General features: G+C 48.4%; 1 protein-coding gene across 1 annotated transcript in view; it reads left to right on the forward strand.

Moving 5' to 3' along the window:
• LOC115200604 (anthrax toxin receptor 2-like) overlaps positions 1-15,618 on the forward strand; it is a 115,161-nt gene that overhangs the window by 60,284 nt on the left and 39,259 nt on the right. The window contains exons 14-15 of the mRNA XM_029763781.1: positions 981-1,154; positions 1,459-1,539. Coding sequence (XP_029619641.1) covers positions 981-1,154; positions 1,459-1,539 — 255 coding nt within the window. The remainder of the gene's footprint in view (positions 1-980; positions 1,155-1,458; positions 1,540-15,618) is intronic.

Here is a 15,618-nt window from a genome sequence, read left to right on the forward strand (position 1 = left end):
GTGTGTGTGTGTGTGTTTCTGCGTCCCTCCATGCAGGTGTGTTTTATTCATCAGGATAGATAGACAGTATACAGTATGTCCTGTATATCTGTAGGGGGGTGGGTGTTTCCCAGGTGGATGGTGATCATGAAAATCTGTTCTGTATTGTAGAGGCTTAACCTACAGCTTGAAGAACGTGTCGCTAATTAAACACTCACCTCTCTTCTGCCGTGCCGGTGGATTTACCCGGCAACAGCTGTGATGCATTTAATTAAAACAAGAAGCTTAGGGTGAAGCAGAAAAAAAGGCACTGTGGGAGAACAATAAAAACAACACCACACCTGTTTATTCAGGTAGGAAGCTAGGAGCTCACAAAACACCCTAGGAGGAAATTCTGTGAAGCAAAACAATAAAAACAACACCAAACCTGCTTATTATTCAGGTTATTATTCAGGTTATTATTCAGGTTATTATTCAGGTTATTATTCAGGTTATTCTTCAGGTTATTATTCAGGTTATTATTCAGGTTATTATTCAGGTTATTATTCAGGTTATTCTGGTTATTATTCAGGTTATTATTCTGGTTATTATTCAGGTTATTCTGGTTATTATTCAGGTTATTATTCAGGTTATTATTCAGGTTATTCTGGTTATTATTCAGGTTATTATTCAGGTTATTATTCAGGTTATTCTTCAGGTTATTCTTCAGGTTATTATTCAGGTTATTATTCAGGTTATTATTCAGGTTATTATTCAGGTTATTCTTCAGGTTATACGAAAGGGAGGATGGACTTTTGTTTACACCCACATAGCTATGATATATGTGGTTAGCTAATGGATTAGTTTATGAATTGTGGGTAACAAACAAAGTTTACTTTTCAGGACGGTGTAATGTTACCAAAAGTTAGCAACAAAATGAAGTATGTTTATTTTCACCTCCTGAATTGACTGAATGGGAACCTGAAATAACCCCTGGTCCCTGTCTGATGTGACTCCACCAGGTGCGTTGGGGAGAGAAGGGCTCTACAGAGGAAGGGGCAAGGCTGGAGAAGGCTAAGAATGCTGTAGTGTCTGTTCCTGAGGAGGTGGAAGAGCCCACGATGGCCAGACGGCCCCCCAAACCCACCCCTACATACCACCAGCACCAGGAGTCCAAATGGTATACCCCTATAAAGGTACGTTCAACATTACGTCTGAAAATGGCACCCTATTCCCTTAACTCTCTTGTTTTGGTCAGAGCCTGATAAGGCCGAGTCAGTTGGAGGTGGCTGCCGGAAGCTTGGTTTCACTAATGTTTTCACTTCAACGATTCTATGAATTACGTTGTGATTGCGAAGTTATGGATTCCATACAACTGTTAGTGACAGTATCTTTGTTTTCCATTGTCTCTGATTGTGACACATTTTGTATAGATAAATACAGCGATATGCCGTGAATAAATGTTCAAACACAGTCCTTTTTTCTTCTTCCTGTATTCAGGGTCGTCTGGATGCGCTGTGGGCTTTACTGCGGCGGCAGTATGACCGTGTTTCCCTCATGAGACCTACCACCGCGGACAAAGTAAGTCACTGAAAATAACCGCTGAGTTTCAACCCAAACCCATAACCCACAACCGCATAAAACCAGCTATGAGATCCAAGACTGACACGGGTCATATAGCCATCATCAGCAGTCGTAACAGTGATATCTTGGCTTGTGGAGTCTGTCTTTGAACCACTCTACGTTATTGGCCGCAGGAACAAATGCTGTCATCGCGGCGTCAGCCAATGAGGATCTGAATAAAGACTAAAGATTAAGTAGCGGCTTCCCGGACACTGATTAAACCTTTTGCTGGACAATGGACATTCACCATTAAAAAGTGCTTTTTAGGCTTAATCTGTGTCCGGGAAACCGGTCCTTGTCCATTTAATCTCTAATGTGCAGGATAGGCTTAATCTGTGAAACGGGCCCTAGATTTACGATAGAACTGGGGTAGTGTGAGCCAATTGTTCAGAGGCAGGAAGTTGACTGGAACGTGTTGTTAGCATTGTGTTGTTGTAACCTAATGGGTGTGAGCAGCTGCAAACTGTCACAGCAACAGCAGCAGGATGTGATGTGTGACAGGAATGGCCCTATATGGAGAAATCTGCTGAACTCTCAGCAACCACACTCTCTACATCTCTCTCTCTCCCTCCCTATGTTTCTCTCTCTCTCTCCTTTTTATATTTCTATTTCTCTCTTTCTCTCTCTCTCTTTCTCTCTCTCTCTCTTTCTCTCTCTCTCTCTCTCTCTCTCTCTCTCTCTCTCTCTCTCTCTCGTGTTTGATAAGTGCCTTTCTCATGAAACCTAAAACCCTATCCCATTGACCAACAGTTTCCTGTCCTCTATGTGTTTAATACTGGAGACCTCCTGTCTGTACCTCAGTCCTGTCCTCTGTGTGTTTAATACTGGGACCTCCTGTCTGTACCTCAGTCCTGTCCTCTGTGTTTAATACTGGAGACCTCCTGTCTTTACCTCAGTCCTGTCCTCTGTGTGTTTAATACTGGAGGTCCCAGTGTTCAGCCTGGTTATTGGATGCTGACTCTCTGGCCTTACAGGAGTGTTGGAGGTCCCAGTGTTCAGCCTGGTTATTGGATGCTGACTCTCTGGCCTTACAGGAGTGTTGGAGGTCCCAGTGTTCAGCCTGGTTATTGGATGCTGACTCTCTGGCCTTACAGGAGTGTTGGAGGTCCCAGTGTTCAGCCTGGTTATTGGATGCTGACTCTGGCCTTACAGGAGTGTTGGAGGTCCCAGTGTTCAGCCTGGTTATTGGATGCTGACTCTCTGGCCTTACAGGAGTGTTGGAGGTCCCAGTGTTCAGCCTGGTTATTGGATGCTGACTCTGGCCTTACAGGAGTGTTGGAGGTCCCAGTGTTCAGCCTGGTTAATGGATGCTGGCTCTGGTCTTACAGGAGTGTTGGTACTCTAACCATATATAGAGTGATGTCTGATTATAAACTTTCAATAAAGCTCTCTTTTCTCCCTTTCTCCTCTCTTTCCTTCTCTTTCCCTCTCTCCCCTCTCCTCTACCGCTCTCTGTCTTTCTCACATTCCCTCTCTCCCCTCTCCTCTATCGCTCTCTCTCTCTCTGTCGCTCTCTCTCTCTCCCTTTCTCCCGCTCTCTCTCTCCTCTCCCTCTCTTTCTCTGTAAGCATATATAATCAGAACATGGAAAATGTAGCCAGCAGTCCAACCATAGTACATGATATAGGAACAATAACAGTAGTAGTAACAATAACAGTAATAGTAGCAGTAATAGTAACAGTAACAGTAGCAGTAATAGTAACAGTAAGAGTAGTATTAACATTAGCAGTAGTAGTAGCAGTAACAGTAGCAGTAATAGTACTAGTAACAATAACAGTAGTAGCAGTAACAGTAGCAGTAGCAGTAACAGTAACAGTAATAGTAACAGTAACAGTAACAGTAGCAGTAACAGTAGTAGCAGTAACAGTAGCAGTAACAGTAGCAGTAACAGTAGCAGTAACAGTAGCAGTAACAGTAGCAGTAACAGTAGCAGTAGTAACAGTAGCAGTAACAGTAGCAGTAGCAGTAGCAGTAGCAGTAGCAGTAGCAGTAACAGTAGCAGTAACAGTAGCAGTAGCAGTAGCAGTAGTAACAGTAGCAGTAACAGTAGCAGCAGTAACAGTAGCAGTAGCAGTAACAGTAACAGTAGCAGTAACAGTAGCAGTAACAGTAGCAGTAACAGTAGCAGTAGCAGTAACAGTAGCAGTAGCAGTAACAGTAGCAGTAACAGTAGCAGTAACAGTAGCAGTAACAGTAGCAGTAGCAGTAGTAACAGTAGCAGTAGCAGTAGCAGTAACAGTAGCAGTAGCAGTAGCAGTAACAGTAGCAGTAGCAGTAACAGTAGTAGCAGTAATAGTAACAGTATTAGTAGTAGTAATAGTAACAGTAGCAGTAACAGTATTAGTAGTAGTAATAGTAACAGTAGCAGTAACAGTATTAGTAGTAGTAACAGTAACAGTAGCAGTGACAGTAGCAGTGACAGTAATAGTAACAGTAACAGTAACAGTAGCAGTAACAGTAGCAGTGACAGTAATAGTAACAGTAACAGTAACAGTAGTAGTAACTAGCAGTAACAGTAATAGTGGTATTAGTAGTAGTAGTAGTAGTAGTAGTAGTAGTAGTAGTAGTAGCAGTAGCAGTAGCAGTAGGAGTAACAGTAACAGTAACAGTAGTAGTAACTAGCAGTAACAGTAATAGTGGTATTAGTAGTAGTAGTAGTAGTAGTAATAGCAGTAGCAGTAACAGTAGTAGTAACAGTAACAGTAGCAGTAACAGTGGTATTAGTAGTAGTAGTAGCAACAGTAGCAGTAGCAGTAGCAGTAGCAGTAACAGTAACAGTAGCAGTAACAGTAGCAGTAACAGTAGCAGTAGCAGTAACAGTAGCAGTAACAGTAGCAGTAACAGTAGCAGTAACAGTGGTATTAGTACTAGTAACAGTAGCAGTAGCAGTAGCAGTAACAGTAGCAGTAACAGTAGCAGTAACAGTGGTATTAGTAGTAGTAACAGTAGCAGTAACAGTAGTAGTAACAGTAGCAGTAACAGTAGCAGTAACAGTGGTATTAGTACTAGTAACAGTAACAGCAGCAGTAGCAGTAGCAGTAACAGTAGCAGTAACAGTAGCAGTAACAGTGGTATTAGTAGTAGTAACAGTAACAGTAGTAGTAACAGTAACAGTAACAGTAGCAGTAACAGTGGTATTAGTAGTAGTAACAGTAGCAGTAGTAGTAACAGCAGCAGTAACAGTAGCAGTAGCAGTAACAGTAGTAGTAACAGTAACAGTAACAGTAGCAGTAACAGTAGCAGTAACAGTAGCAGTAACAGTAGCAGTAACAGTGGTATTAGTAGTAGTAACAGTAACAGTAGTAGTAACAGTAACAGTAACAGTAGCAGTAACAGTGGTATTAGTAGTAGTAACAGTAACAGTAGTAGTAACAGCAGCAGTAACAGTAGCAGTAGCAGTAACAGTAGTAGTAACAGTAACAGTAACAGTAGTAGTAACAGTAACAGTAGCAGTAACAGTAGTAGTAACAGTAACAGTAACAGTAGTAGTAACAGTAACAGCAGCAGTAACAGTAACAGTAACAGTAGCAGTACAAATTAGCATTTTTCTGTTTCTCTGTCTGTCTGTCTGTCTGTCTGTCTGTGTCTGTCTCTCTTTTATTACATACACTGAAAAACAATATAAACTCAACATTTTATTGAGTTACAATTAATTTAAGGAAATCATTCAATTGAAGTAAATTCATTAGGCCCTAATCTATGTATTTCACATGACTGGGAATACAGATATGCATCTGTTGGTCACAGAGACCTTAAACAAAAAGTAATGGAGTGGATCAGAAAACCAGTCAGTATCTGGTGTGACCATTTGCCTCATGCAGAGCCACATCTCCTTCACATAGAGTTGATCAGGCTGTTGATTGTTGCCTGTGGAATGTTGTCAGACTCCTCTTCAATGGCTGTGCGAAGTTGTTGGATATTGGCGGGAACTGGAACACACTGTGGTACACGTCGATCCAGAGCATCCCAAACATGCTCAATGGGTGACATGTCTGGTGAGTATGCAGGCCATGGAAGCACTGGGACGTTTTAATTTTCCAGGAATTGTGTACAGATCCTTTCGACATGGGGCCGTGCATTATCATTCTGAAACATGAGGTGATGGGGGTGGATGAATGGCACAACAGTGGGCCTCAGAATCTTGTCACAGTATCTCTGTGCATTCAAATTGCCATTGATAAAATGCAATTGTGTTCATTGTCTGTGGCTTATGCCTGCCCATACCATAACCCCACCGCCCCCATGGGGCACTCTGTTCACAACGTTGACATCAATAAACTGCTTGTCCACACAACGCCATACACGTTGTCTGCCTACTGCCTGGTACAGTTGAATCCGGGATTCATCCGTGAAGAGTACACTTCTCCAGCGTACCAGTGGCCAGCAAAGGTGAGCATTTGCCCACTGAAGTCAGTTACAATGCCGAACTTCAGTCAGGTCAAGACCCTGGTGAGGACGACGAACACGCAGATGAGCTTCCCTGAGATGGTTTCTGACAGTTTGTGCAGAAATTCTTTGGTTATGCAAACCCACAGTTTCATCAGCAGTCCGGGTGGCTGGTCTCAGATGATCCCGCAGGTGAAGAAGACGGAGATCCTGGGCTGGCGTGGTTACACGTGGTCTGCGGTTTTGAGGCTGGTTGGACGTACTGCCAAATTCTCTAAAACGATGTTGGAGGTGGCTTATAGTAGAGAAATGAATATTCAATTATCTGGCAACAGCTCTGTTGGACATTCTTGCAGTCAGCGTGCCAATTGTACGCTCCCTCAAAACTTGAGACATCTGTGGCGTTGTGTGACAAAACTGCACATTTTAGAGCGGCCTTTTATTGTCCCCTGCACAAGGTGCACCTTTGTAATGATCATGCTGTTTAATCAGCTTCTTGATATGCCACACCTTTCAGGTGGATGGATTATCTAGGCAAAGGAGAAATTCTCACTAACGGATGCTAGAGAAATAAGCTTTTATTATTTCAGCTCATGAAACATGGGACCAACACTTGACGTTTTATATTTTTGACTCTGGATCTGGCGTGTCCCTAAACAACAGGAAGCAGATTGCCTGCCGTTTCTTGACTATGGTGACATCATTTACCAGAATGCAGCAGCCACTACTCTTAAACCTTTGGATTCTGTCTACAATAGTACAATTTGCTTAATCACAGGTGATAGTTTTTATACTCGTCACTGCATCCTGTATCAAAAGGCTGGCTGGTTCTCATTAGTCCCTTAGATCACTTCACTATTCCCTTCTTGTTTACAAAGCTCTACTACCCAAACTTCTGACTTACCTAACTTTGTTATTGAAGCGTAAAAACATGACATACCAAACCCGGTCACAGGGTTGGTCAACTCTTGAGGTTCCTAGGGTCTCATTACAATTGGATGTTCTGGTGCCGCTCGGACAGTTTAGGGTTGATTGAGGACCTAGTAGCTGAGCTGTTGTTCATCGACGTTGTGTTTTGTTTTACGTTGTATTTGGTTGTTGTATTGCTTTGATCAGGGCACCCATGGGAATGAGACCCTGGTCTCAATGGGTCTTTCCTGAATAAATAAAGAATTAATCAATAAATAATACTGGGAGTTTTCACCGCCTAGATATGTTATTGTGTTTGGTAAACGTTTGTGATGATGTCGATCAGTGAATGAGATCACTCAGGCAGATAAATAAACAATTTGTCTTAGGTTTACCGGCAGAGGTGTGTGTGTGTGTGTGTTGTTTCTTCACCCATGGGAAATAGCTAACCTGTGTAATGAAGTGGTTAATACACAGGAAATGACAAACGGTTGTGTAAAGAAAACTCCAGTACATTGTTATTTGTCCTTCCTGATTTCACAGTTAAATGGAACAAAGTGGTTGCTAACCAAACCACATCCTGGTGATGAGTTGCCATGAGTTACCAGACATACAGATGGACAGACGTGAGAGTACTGTGTCCGCTCCCTGTCCCTCCCCGTTGTCCTTTCGGATGCTTAACCTTGGCGCTGTATTTCAAGTCCTTGATCAAGTCTGTGGCGAGGTGCTACCATAATGGGATCAAAATCTGAGGAGTTCCAGGTAGGTAGGGGAGGGAGGGAGGTGGGAGGAAGGGGAGAGAAGAGAGGCAGGGGACAGTCCCAGGCAGACTGGTGGGAGGGAAGGAGGGGAGGGAGGGAGGGAGGCGGGAGGAAGGGGAGGGGAGGGAGGAGAGGCAGGGGAGAGTCCCAGGCAAACTGGTGGCAGCCAGGTAGGGGAGGGAGGCGGGAGGAAGGGGAGGGAGGGAGGCAGGGGAGAGTCCCAGGCAGACTGGTGGGAGGCAGGTAGGGGAGGGAGGCAGGGGAGGGAGGGAGGGAGGCGGGAGGGAGGGAGGCAGGGGAGAGTCCCAGGCAGACTGGTGGGAGGCAGGTAGGGAAGGGAGGGAGGCGGGAGGGAGGCAGGGGAGAGTCCCAGACAGACTGGTGGCAGCCAGGTAGGGGAGGGAGGCGGGAGGAAGGGGAGGGAGGGAGGCAGGGGAGAGTCCCATGCAGACTGGTGGGAGGCAGGTAGGGGAGGGAGGTGGGAGGGAGGGAGGGAGGCGGGAGGGAGGGAGGGAGGCAGGGGAGAGTCCCAGCCAGACTGGTGGGAGGCAGGTAGGGGAGGGAGGGAGGCGGGAGGGAGGCAGGGGAGAGTCCCAGACAGACTGGTGGGAGGCAGGTAGGGGAGGAAGGGGAGGGAGGCAGGGGAGAGTCCCAGGCAGACTGGTGGGAGGCAGGTAGGGGAGGGAGGGAGGCGGGAGGGAGGCAGGGGAGAGTCCCAGACAGACTGGTGGGAGGCAGGTAGGGGAGGAAGGGGAGGGAAGCAGGGGAGAGTCCCAGACAGACTGGTGGGAGGCAGGTAGCGGAGGGAGGGAGGAGGGAGGGAGGCAGGGGAGAGTCCCAGGCAGACTGGTGGGAGGCAGGTAGGGGAGGGAGGGAGGGAGGAGGGAGGGAGGCAGGGGAGAGTCCCAGGCAGACTGGTGGTAGGCAGGTAGGGGAGGGAGGGAGGGAGGAGGGAGGGAGGCAGGGGAGAGTCCCAGGCAGACTGGTGGGAGGCAGGCGGGGCAGGGAGACAGGGTGGGCCACCACAGAGCACAGTGAAGAGGAGTGTAGAGAAGAGGGCAGACAAGGGATGGAGGTAGGGGAGAGGGAGGACAGGAGGGGGCGGTGGTCTTTGATGACCGACAGCAAGCCCCCGGGGTCATGAATGTTTCAGTGGGCTGATCGGCAGTGCAGTGTTACAAAAACTCATACAGGTGTAAGGAAGCAGGTTGTCACAAACATCTGTTCAGCATGGGGACCTCAGGGTCTTTCCCTCGCTCCTCTCTCTCCCTCCATCCGTCTATCCCTCCTCCCTCCTTCTCTGAGCCCCGCGAACCAGGCTGCTGCAGTGGAGAGAGAGAGCGAAGAGAAAGAGAGAGCGGGAAAGAGAAATAGAGCAGAGGGAGAGGGCCCCAGGACCACGGCTGGGGAGAGAAAGAAAGAGAGAGCGGGTGGAGGGGAAAACGAACAGCTAGTTTTTTGGTCTCACATTTAACGCCCGAGGGCGTGCAACACCAAAGGTAGAGCGGGGGTTGGCCACAGCTGTGGTGCGGCTCTCGCCCCAGGGCAGGGGAGCAGAGATCTGATGTGGTTTGACTGTGTTGTCGTGGAGACCGGGGAGACAGGGAGCCACTTCAGAGCCAAGTTAGCAACCCAACATCTGCCGCTAAGTTTTAGCCCTGCTAGGGATCCACTGGGAACAGCAGGTAGAGAAAGAAAGGGATGGAGGGAGGGATGAAGGGATGGAGGGAGAGGGAAGGCTGGCCTTACTATACTGCTGGTGGTGTGGCTGAATATACCAGTGGATGGAGTAACAGCCTAAAGCATGTTTTGATTGAACTCAGGGAAGGTAAGGTACATTTTGAAAGTTCATGTTATGGATTTGATTTCATGGTTTTTATTTTTTTTTCGTCAGTTTTCATACAAATAAATAAAATACATGAAAGAGAGCTTGATGAAGGAAACAGAAAGGGAACTTTACAGCACATCTCTCCCCTACTAGCAGGGAACTTTACAGCACATCTCTCCCCTACTAGAAGGGAACTTTACAGCACATCTCCCCCCTACTAGAAGGGAACTTTACAGCACATCTCCCCCCTACTAGAAGGGAACTTTACAGCACATCTCTCCCCTACTAGCAGGGAACTTTACAGCACATCTCTCCCCTACTAGCAGGGAACTTTACAGCACATCTCCCCCTACTAGCAGGGAACTTTACAGCACATCTCCCCCCTACTAGAAGGGAACTTTACAGCACATCTCTCCCCTACTAGCAGGGAGCTTTACAGCACATCTCTCCCCTACTAGAAGGGAGCTTTACAGCACATCTCTCCCTTACTAGAAGGGAACTTTACAGCACATCTCTCCCCTACTAGAAGGGAGCTTTACAGCACATCTCTCCCCTACTAGCAGGGAGCTTTACAGCACATCTCTCCCCTACTAGCAGGGAGCTTTACAGCACATCTCTCCCCTACTAGCAGGGAGCTTTACAGCACATCTCTCCCCTACTAGCAGGGAACTTTACAGCACATCTCTCCCCTACTAGCAGGGAACTTTACAGCACATCTCACCCTTACTAGAAGGGAACTTTACAGCACATCTCTCCCCTACTAGAAGGGAGCTTTACAGCACATCTCTCCCCTACTAGCAGGGAGCTTTACAGCACATCTCTCCCCTACTAGCAGGGAGCTTTACAGCACATCTCTCCCCTACAAGAAGGCAACTTTACAGCACATCTCTCCCCTACAAGAAGGCAACTTTACAGCACATCTCTCCCCTACTAGAAGGGAACTTTACAGCACATCTCTCCCCTACTAGAAGGGAGCTTTACAGCACATCTCTCCCCTACTAGAAGGGAACTTTACAGCACATCTCTCCCCTACTAGAAGGGAACTTTACAGCACATCTCTCCCCTACTAGCAGGGAGCTTTACAGCACATCTCTCCCCTACTAAAAGCTATAGATCTGGTCAATGTTCAAGACGTATAATGTCACTTGAGCGTTTCCCCTGAATACATTGTAGCTTGTTAAAATCATGGCAGTGATACCACATACCTTATTAGCTGCATTGCTACAGACGGACGTCCGGTCTCCTTAAGGCAGGCTTGTAATGAGGTGGAAATACAGACCTCAGACAAGACAACATGTTAGACAGCAGTGGACCTGGGCCTTCTCTCTCTCTCTCTCTCTCTCTCTCTCTCTCTCTCTCTCTCTCTCTCTCTCTCTCTCTCTCTCTCTCTCTCTCTCTCTCTCTCTTTCCTGTATCTCTCTCCTCTCTTTGTTTAATTGTGTCCCCTTGTCTCCCAGTCTGTGGCAGCGTTTTCATTTAACAGCCATCAGTCATGTTGTGAACACTGCTCTGAGACCTGTTTAATTAAGTGACTGATAGCAGGAGGAGAAGGAGGAGGGGGGACAGGGACTCTTCAAGAAAGCATGCCATCAGATGGAAGGAGGGAGGAAGCGGGAGAGAAAGGGAGTGAGGAGGAGGAGGGCAGTTTAGTATGCTGGCTTAGGAACTCCTTTTGCATTCAGGAAATACTGCCAATCAGATGGAGTAAGGGAGGGATAGGGGGAGGGAGGGAGGGAGGGAGGGAGGGAGGGAGAGAAGAGGGATGGAGGGAGGTAGAAGAGGGAGGGAGGAGGGAGATAGAAGAGGGATGGAGGGAGAGAGAAGAGGGATGGAGGGAGGTAGAAGAGGGAGGGAGGGAGAAGAGGGATGGAGGGAGGGAGGGGAGAAGAGGGATGGAGGGAGGGAGAAGAGGGAGGGGAGGGAGGTAGAAGAGGGAGGGAGGGAGAGAGAAGAGGGAGGGAGGGAGAGAGAAGAGGGATGGAGGGAGGTAGAAGAGGGGATGGAGGGAGAGAGAAGAGGGATGGAGGGAGGTAGAAGAGGGAGGGAGGGAGAGAGAAGAGGGATGGAGGGAGGTAGAAGAGGGATGGAGGGAGAGAGAAGAGGGAGGGAGGGAGAAGAGGGAGGGAGGGAGGTAGAAGAGGGAGGGAGGGAGAAGAGGGAGGGAGAGAGAGAGAGAGAGAGAGAGAAGAGGGAGGGAGGGAGGGAGGGAGGTAGAAGAGGGATGGAGGGAGAGAGAAGAGGGATGGAGGGAGGTAGAAGAGGGATGGAGGGAGAGAGAAGAGGGAGGGAGGGAGAAGAGGGAGGGAGGGAGGTAGAAGAGGGAGGGAGGGAGAAGAGGGAGGGAGGGAGAGAGAGAGAGAGAGAGAGAGAAGAGGGAGGGAGGGAGGGAGGGAGAGAGAGAAGAGGGAGGGAGGGAGGGAGGGAGGGAGGGAGAAGAGGGAGGGAGGGAGGGAGGGAGGGAGAGAAGAGGGATGGAGGGAGGTAGAAGAGGGAGGGAGGAGGGAGATAGAAGAGGGATGGAGGGAGAGAGAAGAGGGATGGAGGGAGGGAGAAGAGGGATGGAGGGAGAAGAGGGAGGGAGGGAGGGAGAAGAGGGAGGGAGGGAGAGAGAAGAGGGATGGAGGGAGAAGAGGGAGAGAGAGAGAGAAGAGGGATGGAGGGAGAGAGAAGAGGGATGGAGGGAGGGAGAAGAGGGATGGAGGGAGAAGAGGGAGGGAGGGAGGAGGGAGGGAGGGAGGAGAAGAGGGAGGGAGGGAGGGAGGGAGGGAGAGAAGAGGGATGGAGGGAGGTAGAAGAGGGAGGGAGGAGGGAGATAGAAGAGGGATGGAGGGAGAGAGAAGAGGGATGGAGGGAGGGAGAAGAGGGATGGAGGGAGAAGAGGGAGGGAGGGAGGGAGAAGAGGGAGGGAGGGAGAGAGAAGAGGGATGGAGGGAGAAGAGGGAGAGAGAGAGAGAAGAGGGATGGAGAGAGAGAAGAGGGATGGAGGGAGAGAGAAGAGGGATGGAGAGAGAGAAGAGGGAGGGAGGGAGAGAGAAGAGGGATGGAGGGAGAGAGAAGAGGGATGGAGGGAGGTAGAAGAGGGAGGGAGGGAGGTAGAAGAGGGAGGGAGGGAGAAGAGGGAGGTAGAAGAGGGAGGGAGGGAGAAGAGGGAGGGAGGGAGGGAGAAGAGGGATGGAGGGAGGTAGAAGAGGGAGGGAGGGAGAAGAGGGATGGAGGGAGGTAGAAGAGGGAGGGAGGGAGAAGAGGGAGGGAGGGAGGTAGAAGAGGGATGGAGGGAGGTAGAAGAGGGAGGGAGGGAGAAGAGGGAGGGAGGGAGGGAGAAGAGGGATGGAGGGAGGGAGAAGAGGGATGGAGGGAGAAGAGGGAGAGAGAAGAGGGATGGAGGGAGGTAGAAGAGGGAGGGAGGGAGAAGAGGGAGGGAGGGAGGGAGAAGAGGGAGGGAGGGAGGGAGAAGAGGGAGGGAGAGAGAGAGAAGAGGGATGGAGGGAGGTAGAAGAGGGATGGAGGGAGAGAGAAGAGGGAGGGAGGGAGAAGAGGGAGGGAGGGAGGTAGAAGAGGGAGGGAGGGAGAAGAGGAGGGAGAGAGAGAGAGAGAGAGAGAGAAGAGGGAGGGAGGGAGGGAGAGAGAGAAGAGGGAGGGAGGGAGGGAGGGAGGGAGAAGAGGGAGGGAGGGAGGGAGGGAGAGAAGAGGGATGGAGGGAGAGAGAAGAGGGATGGAGGGAGGTAGAAGAGGGATGGAGGTAGAAGAGGGAGGGAGGGAGAGAGAAGAGGGAGGGAGGGAGAAGAGGGAGGGAGGGAGGTAGAAGAGGGAGGGAGGAGAAGAGGGAGGGAGGGAGAGAGAGAGAGAGAGAGAGAGAGAGAAGAGGGAGGGAGGGAGGTAGAAGAGGGAGGGAGGGAGAAGAGGGAGGGAGAGAGAGAGAGAGAGAGAGAGAGAAGAGGGAGGAGGGAGGGAGGGAGGGAGGGAGAGAGAGAAGAGGGAGGGAGGGAGGGAGGGAGGGAGGGAGAAGAGGGAGGGAGGGAGGGAGGGAGGGAGAGAGAGAGAGAAGAGGGAGGGAGGGAGGGAGGGAGAGAGAGAAGAGGGAGGGAGGGAGAGAGAGAAGAGGGAGGGAGAAGAGGGAGGGAGGGAGGGAGGGAGGGAGGGAGGGAGGGAGAAGAGGGATGAGACCGAGAAAGTAAGAGGAGGAAAGGGTGGTACTCTATGTTGGCATAGGGCAGACTGAGGGGCACCAGGGTTACGAAGCATGGCATACTGTAGCCTGGCTGGGTTGGGCTTGGCTTGGCATGGGTTGGTGTTCCCCGAAGTCCCAGTCATGGACATGGCCAGGCGTATGGCACTGAGTATCACTCTGTCTGCAGCACAGATTAGTAGTGTGACTCTCTCTTACCAGAGAGGACTGGATCAGGCTTGAGAGAGCCAGCCACATAGTTGACTGTTTCACTGTTTGTTTATGTACAGAGTGAATCACTGTAGCAGCCTGGCTGATGGACTGGAGTGTCAGTACAGGGCACTGAAAGGCCAACACGTTCAGCAGGACTGATGGAGAACAGCAATGGAATTCAATGCATTCCAATCTTTTCAATGGTATTTCAGCATACCACCCTGCATCCCACTACTGGCTTGCTTCTGAAGCTAAGCAGGGTTGGTTCTGGTCAGTCCTTGGATGGGAGACCAGATGCTGCTGGAAGTGGTGTTGGAGGGCCAGTAGGAGGCACCCTTTCCTCTGGTCTTCAATAAAAATATCCCAATGCCCCAGGGCAGTGATTGGGGACATCGCCCTGTGTAGGGTGCCGTCTTTCGGATGGGACGTTAAACTGTTGTCCTGACTCTCTGTGGTCATTAAAGATCCCATTGCACTTATCATAAGAGTAGGGGTGTTAACCCTGGTGTCCTGGCTAAATTCCCAATCTGGCCCTCTTACCATCACGGTCACCTAATCATCCCCAGCTTCCAATTGGCTCATTCATCCCCCCTCCTCTCCCCTGTAACTATTCCCCAGGTTGTTGCTGCAAATGAGAATGTGTTCTCAGTCAACTTACCTGGTAAAATAACGGATAAATAAATAGATAAATAAATACAATGTTAGTCCTTCATGAGTTATTATATATTTAAATAAGATCTTTGTTTCCACCTGTAAATATTGCATTGTTGTCAGCCTGGAAGTTGTTGTCACACCACTAAAATGTCCTGTTCCATCAAATGTACTACAGAGTTTAATATCCAGCAGGATTGGAAATGATTTGGCAGTGGATATTAGGTTGAAACGAGCCACCAGATCAGAGAGCATGACATTAAGTCATTAACTGGCTAATTGGAATTAAACCATGATGTCAGGAACAACAAAGCATTTTAAAACAACAGAACATTGTTTTGTTTCACATTTTCGTTTGCAAAGTGGTGGCCGTCACCCCTTAGTTGTTTTGGTTTTCAGTTGTTCTCAGTTGTTCTCAGTTGTTCTCAGTTGTTCTCAGTTGTTCTCAGTTGTTCTCAGTTGTTCTCAGTTGTTCATAGTTGTTCTCAGTTGTTCTCAGTTGTTCTCAGTTGTTCATAGTTGTTCTCAGTTGTTCTCAGTTGTTCATAGTTGTTCATAGTTGTTCTCAGTTGTTCTCAGTTGTTCTCAGTTGTTCATAGTTGTTCTCAGTTGTTCTCAGTTGTTCTCAGTTGTTTTCAGTTGTTTTCAGTAGTTCATAGTTGTTCTCAGTTGTTCTCAGTTGTTCTCAGTTGTTCATAGTTGTTCATAGTTGTTCATAGTTGTTCTCAGTTGTTCTCAGTTGTTCTCAGTTGTTCTCAGTTGTTCTCAGTTGTTCTCAGTTGTTCATAGTTGTTCTCAGTTGTTCTCATTTGTTCATAGTTGTTCTCAGTTGTTCTCAGTTGTTCATAGTTGTTCTCAGTTGTTCTCATTTGTTCATAGTTGTTCTCAGTTGTTCTCAGTTGTTCATAGTTGTTCTCAGTTGTTCATAGTTGTTCATAGTTGTTCTCAGTTCTCAGTTGTTCTCAGTTGTTCTCAGTTGTTCTCAGTTGTTCATAGTTGTTCATAGTTGTTCTCAGTTGTTCTCAGTTGTTCTCAGTTGTTTTCAGTTGTTCTCAGTAGTTCATAGTTGTTCTCAGTTGTTCTCAGTTGTTTTCAGTTGTTCATAGTTGTTCATAGTTGTTCTC

This window comes from Salmo trutta, chromosome 9, assembly GCF_901001165.1.
Source record: "Salmo trutta chromosome 9, fSalTru1.1, whole genome shotgun sequence".
Classification (NCBI taxonomy): Eukaryota; Metazoa; Chordata; class Actinopteri; order Salmoniformes; family Salmonidae; genus Salmo; species Salmo trutta.